The 20332-nt window shown below is 43.2% G+C and overlaps 1 protein-coding gene across 1 annotated transcript; it reads right to left on the reverse strand.

Annotated features, from left to right (window-relative positions):
- Window positions 1–2170: 2170 nt before the first annotated feature.
- Window positions 2171–18694, reverse strand: LOC110071821 (somatomedin-B and thrombospondin type-1 domain-containing protein). The gene is made up of 5 exons (XM_072996868.2): window positions 18319–18694; window positions 14105–14299; window positions 12727–12805; window positions 11895–12071; window positions 2171–2648 (listed from the first exon to the last, which is right to left on the reverse strand). The coding sequence occupies exons 1-5, from the start codon at window positions 18554–18556 to the stop codon at window positions 2531–2533; spliced, it is 807 nt and encodes a 268-aa protein (XP_072852969.2). The 5' UTR covers window positions 18557–18694; the 3' UTR covers window positions 2171–2530.
- Window positions 18695–20332: the final 1638 nt, after the last annotated feature.

The raw sequence follows: 20332 nt of genomic DNA on the forward strand, positions 1-20332 counted from the left end.
AGGGATGATCTCAACAGGAACAGCCAAGAAGGACTCAGAATTATCAGTGGTCATTTTAAATTTCTCCAGTACTTTCTAATCTTTATGTTTGTCTTCTCTACACTGCTGTATGAAGTAGGTGGTTTGTACTGCCACAGGACAGAGACTCAGAGTCAATTTGGAGATGTAAGATATTTTGTGATAACAATCCTTGCACAGGGTTCAACCCCCAACCAGTGTACGCAGCATCCACTTTTTTGAGAATCTCTCTCCCTCAAAGCCAGGAAGTTAGCCCTGAACTATCGAGAATGGCTTATTCAAAACTTTGGGCCATATTAATATTTGGCGCAGAGCTTAGAAATGTTCTCTTTTTTACTACAATTCCCAGAATTACCCAGACATCTGGGATCCTGAGAATTATAGCAAAACTAAAAGTAACATTTCCAAGCTATGATTTGCTACGGTGCTTAACGATGTTGACAAGCTACATCCAAAGATGATAGGGAGGTACTGTTATATTCACCGGCACTTCTCTCAGGTACATTGTGAACAGCAGCTTTTTCCTCTCTTCCAATCAAAAATGTTCAGAATCCAGAAGCAGCATTGTGGCTTTCTGTCCATCCTCTCTAACTTATATGATCACATTGCGAATTCTTTGGCATCTCTTTATACAGTACAGTATTCCTTCTGGTGATCACAAGAAGATTGTAACCTGAATTATACTGAACAGATCACAGAAGACTGGGAACATCTGCATGTAGAAAGGGCTGTCAGGAGGGCAGACTTTTAAACACACAGTGCCCACATGCAATTCAGGACAATATAATCCCAAAAGAGGATGATTCTGCATGCCTCCTTCAGTATTTGAATAGAAAAGCAAACAAAGGTCACGGATTGTTCAGAAATCTGGGCTCACACCACTCTTGTTCTGGTTTCATATTGTCCTCTATAAGTAAGGTCCAAGCAAGTCATGAGTTTTTAAATATTGACCAAAAAAAAGCATCTTCAAAAGACAAGATGATATAAAGGAAGGAACTGGAATAGACGAGTTTAATCTTTTTCCAATCTGCCTCATTTTTTCCACTCTAAATGCTGGTCCAGCTGTTGTCTCCACAGAAGTTGTACACACACGAACACACTTCTGGAACTCTTCGAGAGGAAAAACAGGCTTGAGCGAGGGTTGTAATGTCTAGTTCAGCTCAAGTTATGTTGGATGTCGGCATGCAATATCCATGGAGAGGATCAAGTGACACAAAGTTTTTTCTTAACGTTGGCTAAAACATATATGGGATTTGAAAACTGGCTCTTTTCAGCTCTACCTAGCATTAACATTCTCACACATGTATGTATAAATAGCACCAGGGTCTTGCATGGAAACAAGCCAGAATTTCCTTTCATGAAACGTTCCAGTTCAACACAAGAGCAGAACAACATTATCTATGGTGGCTTCAGTTCATTCCAATTGTGATGATCCCCAATCACATTTTAAATTGGAGGTGGGCCATTTTGACAGCTCTGGGGCCCCTTCTGCTACCCTATAACCATGGGGGCCCATACCCACACCCACACAAAGTTAGGCATGAAATGGTTCAGTCCCACTCACCAAGAGCCTTGTGAATCTCTGGCCTTTGTTCACCCCACAATTCATAGTGGATATTTGAGGTATAAAAAGGCCTGGGGACAGCAATAGCATTTAAATAGCAATGCATGCACCCCTGAAGACTGGGAAGGGGCATGTAGCCATTTTCAGGCTGATTTTTTAAATTTAACATGGGAAAAATTAGAGAGGCTAAGGGAACTGTGGTGCCCCCATAGGAGGACTGGAGGGGCACACATGTGTCTTGGAGGTTGCATTTTGCCTGCCCGTGTTCTAAATTATCTAAAGCAGTGGTTACCAAATATGTTGCAAATATCACCCACATCACCTCTAGCCAACTATAAGACATGCTGGCTACAGGTGAAAGAGATTGTAATCCAAAGTCCTGGGACTTGGATTTGTCCTGAGACTTGAGACAACTGCTATGGAACATACCAGAGATACACATGCAGAGAAAGTGTGTGTGTGATATTTCCTTTTTGAAATATAATGCCAAAAATCCACCAGCCAATTGCCCCATGATTCTAGAAATTAGATTCCAAAAGAAGTACGGTAACTTTTGCCAACTCTGTAAAGACTGGCTAAAAATACAAATTTTCAATTTTTATGGAAATAACCTGACATTTATTCAAGTAAACCTGAGTTAAGCAGGGGTAAATCTACTCATCTCTCTTCACCACTCAGGATGTGTCAGCAGGTCTTAAACCCTGCTCTGATTCTCTCTAGCAGAAGTTCTTCTCCAAACTCCGCTACTTAAAATACTTAGCCAGGAAATTAAACCTAGCCTCAGATCTCTGAAAAATCTCCTTTAGTACAAGGTGGCAGCTCTTTAAAGCAGCAACACCTTGATCTTACAACCCTGAAGTCTAACCATATCTGTTCACAGTTGAATCTTTGTTAATTAGAACCAGCAAGTAAATGAAGGTTCAAGACACAAGGACAATCACAGGAAAGTCAGATGAACAAAAAGGTGTGAACAGAAGGACAGGAACAAATGTCCAGTTGGCGAACTCTCTTCCAGGTTCCGCGACATCTGGGGTTCCCCACTGCCTGCCAATGCAGCAATTGGTTCCTGGAGGAGAAAACAGAAGAGAACTTTTCCATGACACTATTTATTTCCTTCTACAAAGGTAATCTTAAAGCATGCACCACTTTCTCACTAATGGGGCAGCCAGAAATTCATTAGATCTTTTGTGCATAGAACCAACAGATTCAGATGGTCACATGAGCAGAAGGTACAAAAGACTTCACTCATAATCTATCTACTTCAGTGTCAGCCATCACTCTGTATGGATATTGACAAGGAAACTCAACAGAGTCATTGGAAGGACCACAATCATTTCAAAATAGATACTGTACCTAGAATTTCAACTGATGAAAAACCAAGTAAGGTAAAGGTTCCCCTTGACATTTAGTCCAGTCGTGTCCGGCTCTAGGGCACAGTGCTCATCCGCGTTTCCTAGCTGTAGAGCTAGCTTTTGTCCGAAGACAGTTTCCATGGTCACATGGCCAATGTGACTGGACACGAAACGCTGTTACCTTCCCACCAAAGTGGTACCTGTTTATCTACTCACATTTTTACATGCTTTCGAATTGCTAGGTTGGCAGGAGATGGGACAAGCAACAGGAGCTCACTCCGTCATGTGGATTCAATCTTACGACTGCTGGTCTTCTGACCTGGCAGCACAGAGGCTTCTGCGGTTTAAAACCAAGCACCTTCTGCATTTACAGTGGTGCCTTGCTTAACGAGCGCACCGTTTAACGACAAAGCCGCATAGCAATGTCGCTTTTGCTTACCGATCCTCGCATTGCGATTTTTTAAAAAACAGCTGATTGGCCGTTCCAAAATGGCCACCGGGTGCCCAAAATGGCCGCCGCAAGTGTTTTCGCGCCCTGCCCTCGCTTACCGAGGGCGCAAAAATGGCGGCGCTATGGAGGAACTTCGCTGAACGTGAGTTTGGGCCCCATAGGAACGCATTAAACCAAGTTTAATGCATTCCTATGGGTTTTTTCGATCCGTTTAGTGATGTTTCTGTATAGCGACGATTAATCCGGAACGGATTACTGTTGCTATGCGGGGCACCACTGTATATGTATTTTGGTTTTCTAACCTGGAAGTTGCAAATCATGAATTAACTAAGTGGTGATGTCTGTTGTTGTTTCAAATGATTTCTTGGTAGCTTCTCCATCTTAACAGGAAGGGGACCACATTCTATCCATGGAACCACCAATTTAAGAGGCTCCAAGGCAAAAATGCTAGGAATTTCCTTGCCTGAGAACCTGGTATTAGTAGTTAGAACAGAAATTACTAGATTACTAGAAGCCAGTGGCAATGGTGCGGCTAAATAAATAAATAAATAAATAAATAAATAAATAAATAAATAAATAAATAAATAAATAAATAAATAAATAAATAAATAAATAAATAAATAAATAAATAAATAAATAAATAAATAAATAAATAAATAGCCAGTGGAGTTGTTTGGTATAAGGCAGCTTCACAGGTTCATGGAGAATCATCATCATCATCTTAAAATTGAAGAGCGAAAAGGGACCCTGTGGATCATCGAGTCCAGCTCCTGGCAAGGAGGCACAGTGGGGAATTAAACTCCCAACCTCTGGTTCCACAGTCAAAGATGTCAGCCACTGAGCCATCCAGTAGTTTGAATAATCCCATTATTACTCTGCAAGAGTCACCAGATTCTCTAACAGCACCCTTAGGTCCTAACAACGTGGAAATCCTTTATTTATTTATTTATTTATTTATTTATTTATTTATTTATTTATTTAGATTTATACCCCGCCTATCTGGACTACCAGTCTACTCTAATACTCAACAGTTGAAACATGTGATGAACTCCACTTGAAATTTCTGAAGGCACCAGGCAGAAAGTATCAGACACTGATTTGAAGTAAGATAAATGAGTAGATAAATAGGTACCATCTTGGTGGGAAGGTAAAACGGTGTTCCCTAGTCACGCTGGCCACGTGGCAACGGAAACTGTCTTCGGACAAGCGCTGGCTCTACGGCTTGAAAACGGGATGAGCACCGCCCCCTAGAGTCGGACACGACCGGACTAAAAATGTCAAGGGGAACCTTTACCTTTACCTTTTTGACGTCCAGAGAAAGCTATCCTTTCCCATCTGCCGGTACATAAATGTCCATAATGAAACTGCATTCCACAATTAATAATAATAATCTCAGAACTGCCAAGCTGGAAGGGACACTGCGAATCTTTGATTTCAGTCCCTGTCAAGGAAGTACAGTAGGGAATCAAACTCCCAACCTCCGGCTCTGCATCCAGATCCCTGCAACCACCATCATTTACTGCAAACCATAAGGAACAGCCGATCCCAACAAGCTTTAAGCTCTGTTTTTTTTCTAGCAATTCCCATGTATGCTCTTTGCAAATGTCAGCTGCACTTACTTAGGACAAAATTTTCTAATACATGTTAATGCTATTATTTATTATATTATTAAAAGAATTTACTAGTTGTTTTACTATCTACCATGGTCCCCAAAATGATGTATCATATATATTACAGTAATATATTACACAGTATTAACATGATTATTAAGGGTTTTCAAGTACTGCTCGGAGAAAGATAACAACCAGAATAGCCGCCAGATTGCATCATTTATCTGCTGCTCTCAGAATTTAGTTTCTAAGTTACTGTACAAGTTAATCAGGCAGAACCTGGAACTATTTCCAAATAATCTAAGACAGAAAATGCTATTACTGGACAAAAGGCGTTTCAAATACAAACTTGGAACTGGAGGCAAAATGCAAGTTTAGCCATGCTGGTTGCAACACAAATTCCAAAATCTGTGTTGTAGTAATACCTTTATTAGGTAAACTAAAAAAGCACAACATTGTGTCTGCAAGATTCCAAGATCTCCAGATCCCTCCTTCAGGCAAAGATATTTTTAAAAAGCTGGGGGTAGTAGCTTTACAGCTTGACGTTAACATTAGTAAAGTCATGTCATCCCTTTAGTGTATTTGAGATGTGACATGAGGAAGAAGTTGTGGATGCTCAAATCAGGCTCACCGGGTATGAGGTTTCACCCTGAATTGGCCCTTGGCTGACTGAGAAGAAGACTTTAAAAGCTAATAAGCTATTAATCTCAACTTTAAAAGTACAAACAACCCCCTTCAGTACCCAAAATGTCTCTGTGCAGTGTGAGACTCATAGAATATTGAGCCTTCTTCTCTTGTTGTTATTTTTAAATATATTTTTTGCTCTTCTGCAAACCTATTCCCTAAGAGGCCACTGACACTTTCTTGTTTTGGTGGCCTTGTTTCTGCTGCTATCAAAATTTCTGGCATTCACCATCTCAGTTTGCTGCCAGAAGGAGAGGTGATGTCACACAAACATCCTGTCCCTTCCTTGAACCCTTGCAAGAGAGGAACTGTCTCCAGAAGGCATGCTGCTCTCCACTCATTCCAAAGACCTTCTCCAGCTGCTCTCCCTTCTCAAGTAATCAAGACTGGCAGATCTTCATGTCACCACATCCTCTGGTAAAACTAACCAATGCTCCGAAGCCTATTTCAGGAAGAAACAAGGAGGAAAGGAGAATGGATAAACTGGCCCAGTTGCACAGGACATGACCTTGTGAGACATTCCAAAGATGGCTGAACTAATTCGACAAAATGCTTTGAACTGCATGCACACAAACCAAAATTAGATCGCTCTATTAATCCAGCTTCATAACTGGTGAAGCGCTTCCCAAGAGTTTACTGAAAGACGTCATTCTGAGACCAACATTTTCCCCCAACTGCCAAAATAACAAAGGAGATGCCAGCAGCAATAGGAAAAAAATTAAGCCTGTAGGGAAAAAATGAATTCCACTGGAAAGTGTGAAAAAGCAAGGGCAAAGATGGAGACGAGGGACAGCTAACATTCCGATTTCCCAGCTGAAAATGAAAGTGCCAAAGTGGTAAATAACAAAAGGCAATTCAAAAGAACAGGGAAATCCCCAAATATCAGATTAATACTTGGACAGTTCAGCTTTAGCCAGGAAATGACTAAGCTTGGCTTCCCTATGGTGAGTTCCATCAAAGGCATCAGCTACCCCAATCCAAGAGAGGCCACTGACCCCATTTGTTACTCCACTGGGCAACTGGTGAGAACCAACATGGCTTATCCTAAGAAAAGCCTGGAATATAGGGTTGACAAGAATGATATCTCTGAACAACATCATTCTTGGTTTTTATAGGATGATGTGACAGCACAGGGGGAAAAAGAAGACCCAAATAATTATCACCCCGTCAGTCTGACATGAATTCCTGGAAAGATTCTAGAGAAGATCATTAAGCAGACAGTTTGTAATTACTTAGAAAGCAATGCTGTCATTACTAGAAGTCAACAGGGTTTTCTCAAGTCATGCCAGACTAATTTGATCTCTTTTTTTGATAGAGTTACAGGCCTGGTGGATGAAGGGAACGCTGCGGATATAGCATATCTTGATTTCAGTAAGGCCTTCAACAAGGTTCCCGACGATATTCCTGCAAAGAGGCTAGCAGAATGTGGGATAGATAGTGCTCCTGTTAGTTGGATCTGTAATTGGTTGACTGACTGAACCCAAAGGGTGATCACAAATGGCTCCCCTTCGTCCTGGAAAGAGGTGACTAGTGGGGTGTCCCAGGGTTCTGTTCTGTTATTCAACATATTTATCAATGACTTGGATGAAGGAATAGAGAGTATGTTGATTAAATTTGCAGATGATACCAAACTGGCTTGGGAATTGGGTTGCTAATTCTCCAGAGGACAGGATTAAAATTTCAAAATGACCTTGACAGATTAGAGTCCTGGGCCAAAACTAACAAAATGAATTTCAACAGGGAGAAATGTAAGGACCTACAGCTAGGCAGAAAAAAATGAACTGCACAGATATAGGATGGAAGACACGTGGCTAGACAACAGCACCTGTGAAAGGGATCTAGGTGTCTTGGTAGACCACAAACTGGACATGAGTCAGCAGTGTGAGGCGTCTGCCAAGAAAGCCAGTGCAAGTCTTGGTTGCATCAATAGGAATATAGTGTCTAGATCAAGGGAAGTGATAGTACCACTCTATTCTGCTTTGGTCAGACCTCACCTGGAGCATTATGTCCAGTTCTGGGCACCTCAGTTCAAAAAGGATGTTGACAACCTGGACCGTATCCAGAGAAGGGTGACTAAAATGGTTAAAGGTCTGGAATCAATGTCCTATGACGAGTGGCTTAGGGAGTTGGGAATATTTAGCCTTACAAAAAGAAGGTTGAGAGGGGACATGATAGCTGTGTTTAAATATTTGAAAGGATGTCATGTTGAAGAAGGGACAAGTTTGTTTTCCAGGGCTCCAGAGACCAGGACACAGAACAATGGTTTCAAACTACAGGAAAAGAGATTCCATTTGAGCATTAGGAAGAACTAATTGGTGAATGGCAGAGGGTTGGGAGTACTTTGATGGTTGTTCCCGCATGGCAGGGGGTTGGACTGGATGGCCTCAGTGGTCTCTTCCAACTCTATGCTACTGGCCTATCATGCATCATGGGTCCATTTGGTCCAAGAAGCCCAAAGTGGAGGACAACTTCTACTGTGACATCAACCCCTTGGGAGCTATAGCATATTCAAGTTCTTTTCATGATTAAGACACAACCCACCATGGCTATGCAAGGAAGCACTGACAACAATCATATCTAGCCCAAGAAGTACCTGCACCAAGAGCCTGTCACCTTCATTCACTGTCATATGGAGGGGATGAAGTCAACTGTGATGAAAGTAATTCAGGCATTCAGTTCAGAGGACCTGCCTGCTTGCCACAGGATTCTTACATTATCAAAGCTCAGCACACATTAAGGGTCTGCAGGATGTTCTTTTCATTCACTTTTCCTTTCCATCTATTCTTTCTCTCAACACACCATATATGCAACTGCACAAAGTTCTGGATTCTGAGAACTGATCAATCCTTCAACAAATTATTTTAGCCTCAATATGAGGAGCCTTTTTGGATCAACAATGGTCCTAGTCCTAGAATCTATTTTCCCAAAGAGGTCAAAGCAAAGTTCATGAAAGATAATTTTTTAGACTGTATCTTCTAGAATCCCATACTTCCAAACGGGTCCATGATGCATGACTTCCAGAACTACTCTTCTTTCCTAGTATGTTGCATTCAGTGCCATATTAGCAGTGAGCCTGAAGGTTTCCTATAGCACAGATGGGCAAAGTACAGCCCTGAAGTTGTTTTTAGACTACAACTGCCATCTGCCATAGCCAACCGGGAGGCATACTGGGAGCAGCACCTCAGCAATATCTGAGGGCTGTAGTTTGTCTACTCCTACCACAGAACCAATCCTATCCCACAGCCTTCCCCAACTTCATGCCCTACAAATGTGTTGGACTACAATTCCCATCACACCAAGCCAGCAAGAGCAAAGCTAATATATATAGTAATCACAAGCTCAGTGCCCCAATATATGAAACCTTCTTTAGCCAAATTAGTTCCCTTCATGATCAGAAGTATCAGCTGAAACTGAGGAGGAATCCCAGACTTTGCTGATGTATCCAAAATCTTTAGGGAATAAAATCTGCTGTAGGGATGGCAGCAAAGTAGTTCCATGGACAACGTACAGACACTCAACTATTTTTCACATTCTGATTTGCATTTCTCAGACTAATATGTGGACTGGAATGTAATTATCTTCCAGTTCTCTCACTCCTCCTTCACTCCACCCATCGATGCATACACACACAGACACACAGTTTTGTAGCAAGTGACTTGCTACCAAAAAAGAGTCTCTCTTAACTGATGGGAGATGCCGTGGATTGCCTATTGGACCACTGGTGTGCTGAACGAATATCTTACCACTGAACTATGGACTTTTTCTTTCTCCTCTCCAATCACTGCAGCCGTGGGGTACCCAATGGAAACATACAGACAAACAATATTGACTTCTTTTAACCAATTCACACATGCAAGTCCATCATCACCTTATTTATCTAATGCATGTATATTCCCCTCAGTTTATCCTCCCACTTTGAGCAGGCCTACCGTATCCACAAGAACCGGTTTCAACTGTCTATTTTTCTTTATGAAACAAATTCAAAGTTCCTCTGTGACCAAATAATCTAGAAATATAGGCATTATCAGAATGGTCACTTGCACTTCAAAATGTACCATTACACTGCAGAGTCCAGTATCACAGAATCACAGAACTGTGTAGCTGGAAGGGACCCCAAAGACCATCCAATGCAGCCCACTGCCGATGCAGGAAATCCATATCCTAAATCATCCTTGACAGGTGGCCATCCTACCTTGGCTTTAAAATCTCCAGTGAAGGAGAGTCCACCATGCTCTGAGATTCCTAACATTTAATCAAAATCTCCTTTCTTGGAACTTGAATCCATTTCTTCTTGTCCTATCCTCCTGAACTGCATAAAAAAAAAAACACAAGCCACTCCATCTTCCATATGAGAGCACTTCAAATACTTAAAGACAGGTATCATTCTTTTAGCCTCAATATGAGGAGCCTTTTTGGATCTCAGCCTTTTCTTCTCCAAGCAAAACATGGCAGGTTCTCTCAAACATTCCTCATAGGGCTTGGTTTCCAAAGCTGTTACAATTCTTTTTGCTCTCCTCTGGACCTGTTCCAGCTCTCAATATCCCTCTTAAATTGTGGAATTCAGTACTCTAGGTGAGGTAGGTCTGACTAAAGCAGAGTACATATAATGATACTGTTAGTTCCCTTGAACTAGACACTTCTGTTGCTACACACAATTAGCTCATGTTTAACTTGTGATCTACTAAGACCCCAGATCCTTTTCACAAGCTCTGCTTAAGCCAGCTTCCACTGACAAGAAAATCACCTTTGTAACAATTGCTGTCACTGAGCGAGACAATTAAGACACGATGAACGTGCATTTGTGGACTCTGCATAAATGTGCAGCAAAGTGGTTTTTGAGAATTATGGGTCTTGGTCTTCTACTCTTAAAAGCCCACAGTTCTGCAGGACTTGGGCTCACCTACTCTTAATGCTTTTCTTTTCTTTTTTGCTTCTGAGATTTCCAAAATTGTATTAGGCTTTCACTCCCATTTACATTTTACTGCATGATATGGTTTCTCCTGACAGCTTTACTGACTGCTATTGTTCTCTGTCAGAATAACTTTGCAGTGCTATGTGAAAAGTAGTGTGGATGGAGGGGAGGAGACCCAACAGCCCAGCTTTTGTTTCGCAGCACAAACATACCCCATCAAGAAAGACTTTACTGGCCAGACTAGCTGTTTTTCACCGATGAGCATGATTACATTCCCTAATAACCCAATGCTTATGCATGAAACTGAATTTATTCTGAATCCTGGGGAAATGCACCTAAAAATACTGACAAAGTCATAGTTAAGGCAGGATTGGCTTTTACGTTACTCTATATTCAGAAATGATCTTGTTGAACTAATACCTTTCCCACAGTCAGAGGGCATTCACACATGCATGTCTTTAATAACCATAATGTCAGTGATTATCCGAATACGTGAATCACCAAACCCTGACCTTATACCCCATGTGTTCCCACACCACCTTAGTCGCATCAGTGAAACTGGCCTGTCAAATTGTCCATCATCAAGAACGGACTGGTGTGATGTCTCCTAGTCTTTTGTATCTTATGCTCCATCAATCACTTTATGCAAGAACCTGGATTCCACTATGACAGAAATAAAAAGTGAACTTATTCTGCAAATAAGCCTATTACTATATTTATATTTCCTGTTAAATTTTAAGGATAGAAAAACTATTATAGCATTGTTGACAGTACTACTGAGTATAATATTGTAGAGTATAGTATTGCCGAGTGCAGAAGTTGCTATTACTGGAACTGTAATAATAATAATAAATAACAATAATTACTTTTAAATTATTATTATTATTATTATTTATTTAATTTATATCCCGCCTATCTAGTCGTGGTGGACTACTCTAGGCGGCCGGTACTATTATAGGGAATAAATGTCATCGCTGTTTGTAAAACACAAGCAAACAAATCATAATAATTTCATTATGAAAATCCAACACCTTATCTGGACAATGTCTGCATCCCAGTGGTGTTGCACATACCACTAACAGAAAACAACTGGACTAATTAAGTGATGCAAATGCATGGGTGGAATGGGTCCTTAGACCTATCTCCAAAGAAGCATATTCAGGGGTACCACATGTAGTCTATGCCATGTTCTCCCATCCCAATGACCACATTCTCTCAATAATTTATAGCCCCTGCAGGTATCTAGTGGTGTGAAATGAAATGATCCTACATAAAATCCCAAGAGAGTATCACCATCTCTTACTTCTTGGCTTCACTGCCATCTCCAGAGCAGTGCAGACTTCTGGAATCCAAAGCTGGATGCTGACACTCCACGCATACCCTGTGTCCTTCACTAAGATACTTCATCCAATGAGTATATGAACTGTTTCCATGTAGACATCCTTCTGCAATGGCCATGAGCTGAAACTCAACACAATACCTGCCATGGAAGAGACAGAAAAGAAAAAGAAAAAAAGAGGCTGCAATGAAAGCCTAAGGATGTTTGTTTATAGGGCAGAGATAGCATGCCTCTGTATACCAGCTGCTTGGGAGTCCACGTAGGAAGATGCCATTGCAGTGGTGTCCAGCTTAGATGCTTCCCATGTGCAACTGGTTGGCTGCTGAATTAACACAATGCTGAATTAGGTGGCCCTTTGGTCTGATGTAGCGTGTGGCTCTTTCTAGGCTCAAGAAAATCTTGCTGTGTTCAAAGGGGTTCAAACTCAGGAAAGAGTGCAGAGGACGGCAACGTCTGGCCAACTTCTCAATAAAGTGGCAAAACTACCAAACTACCAAAAAAAAACTGCTACAACTATTTCCAGACCAGCCTTTCCCAACCTGGTGGTCTCCATGTATGTTTGACTACAACTATCATCCCCGGGAATTCTCATCATTCCTTGTCCAGGACAGCCAATGCCCTATTGGCTGAGAAATGATGGGAGTTATAGTCTAATATATCTTCAGTACACCAGATGAGGTGATGGACTAAGTGGGCTAGACTGACTAGTCCTTTGATTCTCACTGTCTGCTACACAGATTACACTGTGACTTGGGGGGCTCTGCTACAGCCTTTTGTGCTCTGGTGCTTTACTTACCCAACTCTTTCATTCTCACTGAACACAGCACGCTTTTTCCTTGCTTTCCCATAGCCTCCAGTGGTTATTAATGCTGGGACTTTTCACAGAAAGGGGGAAAAGAAAACACAACAGATTTACTAATTAGCAATTAAGTGTCCCAGACCTGTTTACAACTGTAGAACAATAAAGACTGGGTCATTTATAGACTTTAATGCCTTGACATTTTCTTTTGGGCAAGAAATTAAAGAGGCTCCTTCTCTATACATTTCCAGGTCCCTTCACCACGTCACTGGAGAGAAACAGCAACTCTCAGAGTCTTGGAAATATTACTTGTTTCTTTGAACTGAGCTGGCCGGATAGCTCAATGGTTTAGGTTGCTGACTGCAGAGCCTAAGGTTAGGAGTTCAATTCCAAACTGTGCCTCTGGGGAGAAGACCCAGCCTGTGTAGCCATGGGCAAGCTGTACAGTCCCAGGACACTCCCCAGAAGGCGGGAATGGTAAACCACTTCTGTGTATTCTCTACCCAGAAGACCGTGGTAAGGGTGGCCTAAGTCAATATTGACTTGATGGCATATATTGACAGCTCCCAGAAGCCCACATTCAAAATGGACTATGGCCACCCCCACTGCAGAATTTTGGGACCTACTTTCCTCCCCCCCCCGCCGCCTTTGGCCAGAAGGGATTAATTGCACTTCCAATGAGTCTTGCAGTGATTTGGTGTGTGTGTATGTGTGTGTGTGTGTGTGTGTGTGTGTATGTGTGTGTGTGTGTGTGTGTGATTTTTTTTTCTTCAGCCGGAACAGATTAATTGCATTTCATTGCATTTCTATGGGAAATGGTGCTTCGACTTACAACCATTTCGAGTTACGCCCATCTTCTGGAACAGATTATGGTCATACGTCAAGGCACCACTGTATATCTTAACTGTGTTTTAGTATTATGAACTTAGTTCATCTATCTGTACCTACTCAATCCATCATCTTGTAAACTTAACACCCCACTTTTGAAGAAAAAGGGAGATATAAATCAAACAAATAAATATAATTATTAATTAATTATTAAGTGCTTTCTTCCTGCAAGTTAAGCTTCTCACTTCATTTATTGTTATGTTGTTATATATTGTTTATTTCTTTATTTATTTCATTTATATTTTTCCATTTCCTCCAGTTAATTCAAGGCAGTGTTCACAGCTCCCTTCCTCGCTGTTCATTTAATCAGGCAGAGATGGGATGGCCAAAAGTGAACCAATTGAGCTTTGTGGCTCATAGGTCTCCCAGATCACAGTCCAATATTTTAACCAGTACAACATAAATGCTGGCTCTGGACCTATGGAAAAGCTAGATTTTGAATATCACTAAGGTCACCTTCCCTGTTCCACCCAACTGCTCCACTTACTAAGGGACTGCTTGCATTTGGTTCCTTGGTGAGTCCAATACTCTAAACAGCCTGCTTTCTCCTCTAGAGGAGGGCAAGGTTCTCCTCCATTTCTGGGTTCCTGGATTATCTGCCTCCTTCGGATACGGTACGTCGCCTTGCAAGGCTCCGCGCAGCCACTCCATTCGCTCCAATCGGAGACCACGCAGGAGATCTCTGCAAGAAGGAGAAGGAGAAGAAGAAACACTTCCAGTTGGGATCCATTCTGCACAACACAGTTCAGCTGTTGAAAGGGAGCGGAATCGCTTTTTTTTGAGGCCAGCTCCCCAGTCAGGATGGCCACCCACTCTGGCATTAGCAACCTGACCTGGCAAACAGCAGCATTCCCATCCCTTCCCTCTCTGGAGGGTCAGCAACAAATGTCCAAAGTAGGTAATATTTCTAAACCGAGGACAGGCAGGAAAGGGAGGCAGCAGCTGCTGGTAGCAGATTTGGGTGAGGGAGTCACAACTGGGTAGCAAATTGTTAAGTTACTTAATTTATCATCATTGTATTTTTTCCTGCTAGGGAGGGGGCAGAAGCACTTGTGGGATTTTTCTGCATCTTGTGCCAAAATAATTGTCTGTCTTTAGGTGAGCTATTTGCTGTTCTACCTCACGTGTCAAAGTGCTTTGACCTCAGGCATGGTCTACACAACAGAATAAGGTGATAGAATACACCAGTTCATTCCTGTTTATTATTCCATGCATATGCCACCTTTCCTTTAATGAACTCAAGACAAAATACAAGGCCCTTCTCCCCCTTTCCTCTGTCTTCACAACAACACAATGAGAAGGTCAGGCTGAGAGTGTGTGATTATTCCATTGCATATCATGGCTGAGCGGGGATTTGAATCCAACTCATCCTAGTCAATAGACATATTGCCGCTCATTCTTGAAGTTTGAGGATACCATTTTCAAATACCTTTATACATGAAAAGCACAAAAACTATCTGCAAGCAGATAACTAAGAGATACAAAGACATTGGCATAGTTTCCACACAAGGTGTTCCATGCAGTTGACTTAAATTCCCTGGCTTGCCGAAATTAAGGTCATTATACTGTATTTGTCTTACAAGTGGTAGTATTAAACATAACATATTGCTATTCTTCTACAATGCCACAAGATGGCATTCTAGAAGAATATGTCAGAACATGTGCTTGTTCATACCTAAACCAAAATCCAAGGAAACAGAAAGTAAGGGATTCATATTTTGGAGCTGGAATAAACACTTATCAACTGATTTGTGGTTTTTTCAGAAAGGGAAAAGCTCTGTTCTGTTTGACCTCTTCTGTATAAAGAGGATCTGTATGGTTCTTTTTACCTGTCTATTGGTGCATGCAACATGTGTCTCTTGGATGGCTTTATGGACATGTGGTAAATGAATGTAATTAAATATCATCGGAGGGCAAGCTGCGTTTGCAGAAGGCTGTTCTAGCTATTACAGACTTAAAGAAAGCCCCATGTTGTACAAACAATGCCTAACAAAACCACAAAAAGCAGCATTTTCAATATTATTTTATCATGATTTTTATGCCAAGGAATAACAAAATACTATCAAAATGTAATTCTCTGTAAACTGGTAAAAAGCAGGCTAAAAGTAGATGAGATTCTCTTGATGGTTCACTGCCAAGCTACTGAGACTGTTAGCAGAGAGCTTCTGCTAAGCCAGATCTGGGGAGCCTGTAGCCCCGCAGAAGTTGCTAGAGTCCTTTCCCCAGATGATAGAAGTGCATAAAATTACACGTGGCATGGAAAAAGGAGATAAAGAGACATTCTTCTGCCTTTGCCATAATCCTTGAAGAACGGGTCCACTGAATTTAAATGGTGGGAGAATTAGAAACAAGAAACAGGATGTGCTTCTTCACACACAGTGAAATTGTAGGATTCACTGCCATAACAGGTGCAGGTGGCTGTCAAATTAGGCAGGTTTAAAAATAGATCCAATGCATTCAAGGAGGTTAGGACCATCTGTGGTTCCTAATCCAGATGTTATACACCACTTCCAGTATCAGAAGTAGTATGCCTGTGTGTATCTTTTGCAGGGTCTTATGAGAAAAAGGGTACGCCTGCACCTTATCCTGCTGGTGGGCTTCCCATGGGCCCACTGTGGAAACAGAACTCTGGATTGGATCGCCTTTGTTCTCATCCAGCACTGATCTTATGTTCTTACTGTACTGAGCACAGAAGGGGTCTAATTCAGTACAAAACAAATATAAGGCAATATGAAAAGAGCTGTGTCAAGTCAAATCAATATAATACATACTCTGGCACCTTGGTTTCCCCAGTGGCCAACCAGATGCCTAAGCAAAGCCCACAAGAAAGGCACAAGAGCAACAATAATTTCCCACTGGCATTCTCCAGCAAATGAAATTTAGAGCACGATGCCTCTGGTATGGGAGATAATATACAACCATCACAATCTGTAGCCACGGACAGCCTTATGTGACTAATCCTTTGTTAAAACCATCCAAAGCTGGCAGCCATCGCTGTAGTGTGTGGTAGCAAATTCCAAGGTCTGACTACATCCTGTGTGATTAAGTCTTTCTTTCTGTCTTGTGCCTCCCACATTTTCAGAGAAGGAGAAAATGCCCCCTTCTCTGTCTCCATACTATGTACTATTTTATAGCCTTCCATTAAATCCCATCTTACTTATCCTTTTTACAAGCTAAATAGTTAGAATGGACAAGATGCTACAAAGCTGCTCCAGCTCTTTAATACTTTGGGGGTGTACTCTTCTGCACACTCACACAAATGCGCAATCACACCTGTATGCAAACATACATGGTGGGAACAACCTCCCACCATGCAGGCCACACTCAGCATATTATTCCCTTTAAAATTACATCACGTTCCTGTGATTAATGCAATTCCAAACAAGGAATAATATTCTTCCAAGAATGCCTTGAAATACCAAGGACAGCAACACTAAGGACAGATCTGTCTTCATTTTCATTGCATTTATTCATGTACAGTCTTTCCCCCAATAAAGGAAATGAAGAAAGCTTGTTGACTCATTCCCAACACCTGAAAACAGTGACTGTATGAGCCTAAGTATATTTACTCAGCAAGTCTGGATAAGATCAGTGGCCAATATCCTGTTGCATAGCACCATCTGCACAATGGGAATGTCACCGGTAGTATCAGATTTCTGTTAATTAAAGAGTTCCTCTTTTTTACTTTAGGGTGCTCATGACTTTGTATTATTGACATGAAATGCCCACACTTTGAAATAAAAAAGGAACTCTTTTATTAATGGTTATCTGCTGCTGCCAGTGATATTGCTCTTGTTGCACAGGCAGAGCTACACAACAGGATACTGGCCACTAGGACCTACCCCCAAATAAGCATCTATCAGGCTGCCAGACTCTTCCTTGTTACTAGCACAAACTGTTGGCCGATCTACTCTGAATGGAAATTGCTCTCCCTAGGATCAGACAAAAAAAAATTCTTTTCTGCCACCTGCTAATTGATTGCATTATCTATCTGCCATAAAGTGGGATAGATTTCAACATAGAAACTCTGTAACTGCACACATCTAAGATTAGGGACTGGGTTGTCAGACAAAACATACACCAGGATGGGTGATATCATTGTCAGACCATTACAACATTATAAACTGAATAAACAACAAACATTATAACTTTTGACTCCTATAGCAGTCTTCATCAAGCAGGGCATGACAGATCTGGAAATCTATAGGGCTCCAATACTGTACATCTCCAGTCTGCAACCCTAGAAGCATGTTTGGGGCTCTCCAGATGTATTGGATTCTTTCTCCCATCGTGCCAAGCCCGGACATCTAAAAGGTAGCAGGCTAGGGGAGGATTTGATTTCCACAGAACTCTGGTACTTGTCAGCAAAAATTGTTCAAGGCTGCATAGGGCAGGGACAATTCCAGGCACTTGGCTTTGGGAATAACCCCCCCCCCCGGGAACCATAAGACATTTATTTATGAGACCCCATAGGTGGCGTCCTCGGCTCGCTTCCTCCTCTCTTTAGATTTACAACCACCCTGCCAGGTAGGGCTGAAAGAGAGTCAGTCACTCAAGACATCCATGAACTCCATGGCCCAGTGGAGTCTCGAACCTGGGTCTCCCGAACCTCACTCTCTAAAACCAGACGTTGTCTCTCCGCCTCCGCCCCCCCCCCCCCGCCGCCGCCACCTCGACCTGCCCGTCCACCTCGAGACGCACCTGGGCACGCCTGCCGGTAGTCGTGGCAGCAGTCCAAGGTGTAAGGACACGCCTGGTCGCAGTAGCAGGGGCCGCGGGAGCCGTCGGGTCTCCAGCCGGCGCTGACACAAGCCAAGCTCCTGCCCGCGCAGCACCGCCCCAGCGCAGCGCAGCCGCTCCCCGCGCCCGACGGAGCACAGAGGACGAGGAGGAGGAGGACCAGCCCGGCCACCAGCAACTGGGAAGGGGCCGCCGGCATGTCGCCGTCGCCGGCAGGAGAGACGGCGTGCGCCCAGTCCCTGGCGGACGCACCAGCAGAGTCAGAAACGAGGCAAACCTGGGCGCGGGGGGGGGGGCGAATCGTCACCGACTCTCTTGCCGGTGCAAAACAGCGCCGGCTTATGAGCCTCCTGACGCGGGGAATGGATTTCGGCCGTCCAGCTCTCCCCCGACCTTGGCGATGGCCCGCTCCGCCAAGTGGCAGCCTCGTTGCTGGAGGCACCACCAGGCCGCCCGCGGAAATGGGTTCAGCGCGGATGGAGGAAGCGGGAGAGGGAGGGAGGGAGAGGCTGGCGCTCCTCCGAGCCCCCCCCCCCGGCTTCAGGGGTCTCCAGCCACAGCAGCTTCCAGCTCAGGCGAGGGAGTGGCGACCAGCTGTCGTCCGGGCTGCGCTCTGGGAAGTTCTCCGCCCGCCGATCTCCACCGAGCCGGAGAGCCCCGGGTGGCCTTTCGCGCAGCCTTTCACCTGCGATCCAAGCGGGACGCGCCGCGCTCAAACAGCCGGCGGGCACCGTGCCTTGCCCGCTCCGACCTTCACCCCACCCCCTTTTGCGGCCAGGCGGCGTTTAAAAGGAGCAGAAGGCTCTCCGGAGTGACGCCGGCGCGAGTGGCCTTTGGGAGCAGCCTGGCAGAGCGCCCGGTCACTCCCAGGCTTCCTTCCTCCGAAGTACCTCATAAAAGCGGCCGCTGGGACTGTATGAGCGGCTTCTTCCTCGTCTCCCCCACAGGGTGAAGGTTCCTTCATTTTGCTGTAAGCAAGCAAAGGCACACCTGGGAATGCAGTACTTGGGTTTAAAATGAATGAGTTGTGAACCAGAGCCTGTTCTGCCCAGTTTTCATCACAGTAAAACCACCGACATTTCCCACCTGCTCACCCTACAGAATTGTTGTATGAGTTTCTCAGAGAACCTGTCTTCAGTTCTCCATAAATCACAGTGGGAAGCCTTTGGTTCTCCAGATGTTTTGGGCTACTGCTTCCATAGTCCCACCCTTAACCATCCTGGGTGGGGCTGATGAGAAGCGCAGGCCAAAACATCAGGAGACCAAAGGATAATGGTATTTAGAATACAGTGCCATAGATGTGCTCTTGGGAGCAAACCTCCTTTTCCCCCCAATACATAGGACTGTGTACTATTGTACTTTTCAGTTTGGACTGCATAGTCTTTCACTATGCAGCCTTGACATTGTCCGACTGCACTGGCAACAAAACAGGTGCAATGACAGTTGAAGTGCAGATAATAATGGACACAGAAATACACCCTTGCTTTTCGATTTCTAAATTGAAAATATCTCTAGATAAGCACTCAGTCATTTAAATGATAATATCATTGTCAATGGACAGGTTAGTAACAACATCCGATATGTGGATGATATATTGTTACTAGCTGGGAATTTGACAGACTCTGGCCCTTGTCCCAGAAATGTCTTCTAGTGTTCCTGTGAGAGCCAAATCCATCTGCTCTATACCCATAGCCCTGGCCAAGACCTGCTAATTTGGAATGATTAACAGCTTGATTAATCCCATTCCTGTGTTAATAAGCCATTGTCACATTGTCTATTATCTCTATCCTTACCTGGACATAGGAATATGTATAAACAGTATATATCATAGAATCATAGAAAAGTGAAGTTGGAAGGCGCCTACAAGGCCATCAAGTCCAACCTCCTGCTCAATGCAGGAATACAATCAAAGCATATCTGCCAGGTGATCCTCTTAGGTTTTTCTTCAGTACCTCCAGTGTTGGAGCACTCATCA

Source organism: Pogona vitticeps, chromosome 4, assembly GCF_051106095.1.
Source record: "Pogona vitticeps strain Pit_001003342236 chromosome 4, PviZW2.1, whole genome shotgun sequence".
Lineage (NCBI taxonomy): Eukaryota > Metazoa > Chordata > Lepidosauria > Squamata > Agamidae > Pogona > Pogona vitticeps.

What these genes read in the sequence shown, in the direction of transcription:
- LOC110071821 (XM_072996868.2), bottom strand. Translation starts at nt 18,556, where the DNA reads ATGCCGGCGGCCCCTTCCCAGTTGCTGGTGGCCGGGCTGGTCCTCCTC. An exon ending in CTACCGGCAGGCGTGCCCAG is followed by an intron (nt 14,300 to 18,318) that starts GTGCGTCTCGAG and finishes TCCTTCTTGCAG; the next exon opens with AGATCTCCTGCGTGGTCTCC. An exon ending in CAAATGCAAGCAGTCCCTTA is followed by an intron (nt 12,806 to 14,104) that starts GTAAGTGGAGCA and finishes TTCTGTGAAAAG; the next exon opens with TCCCAGCATTAATAACCACT.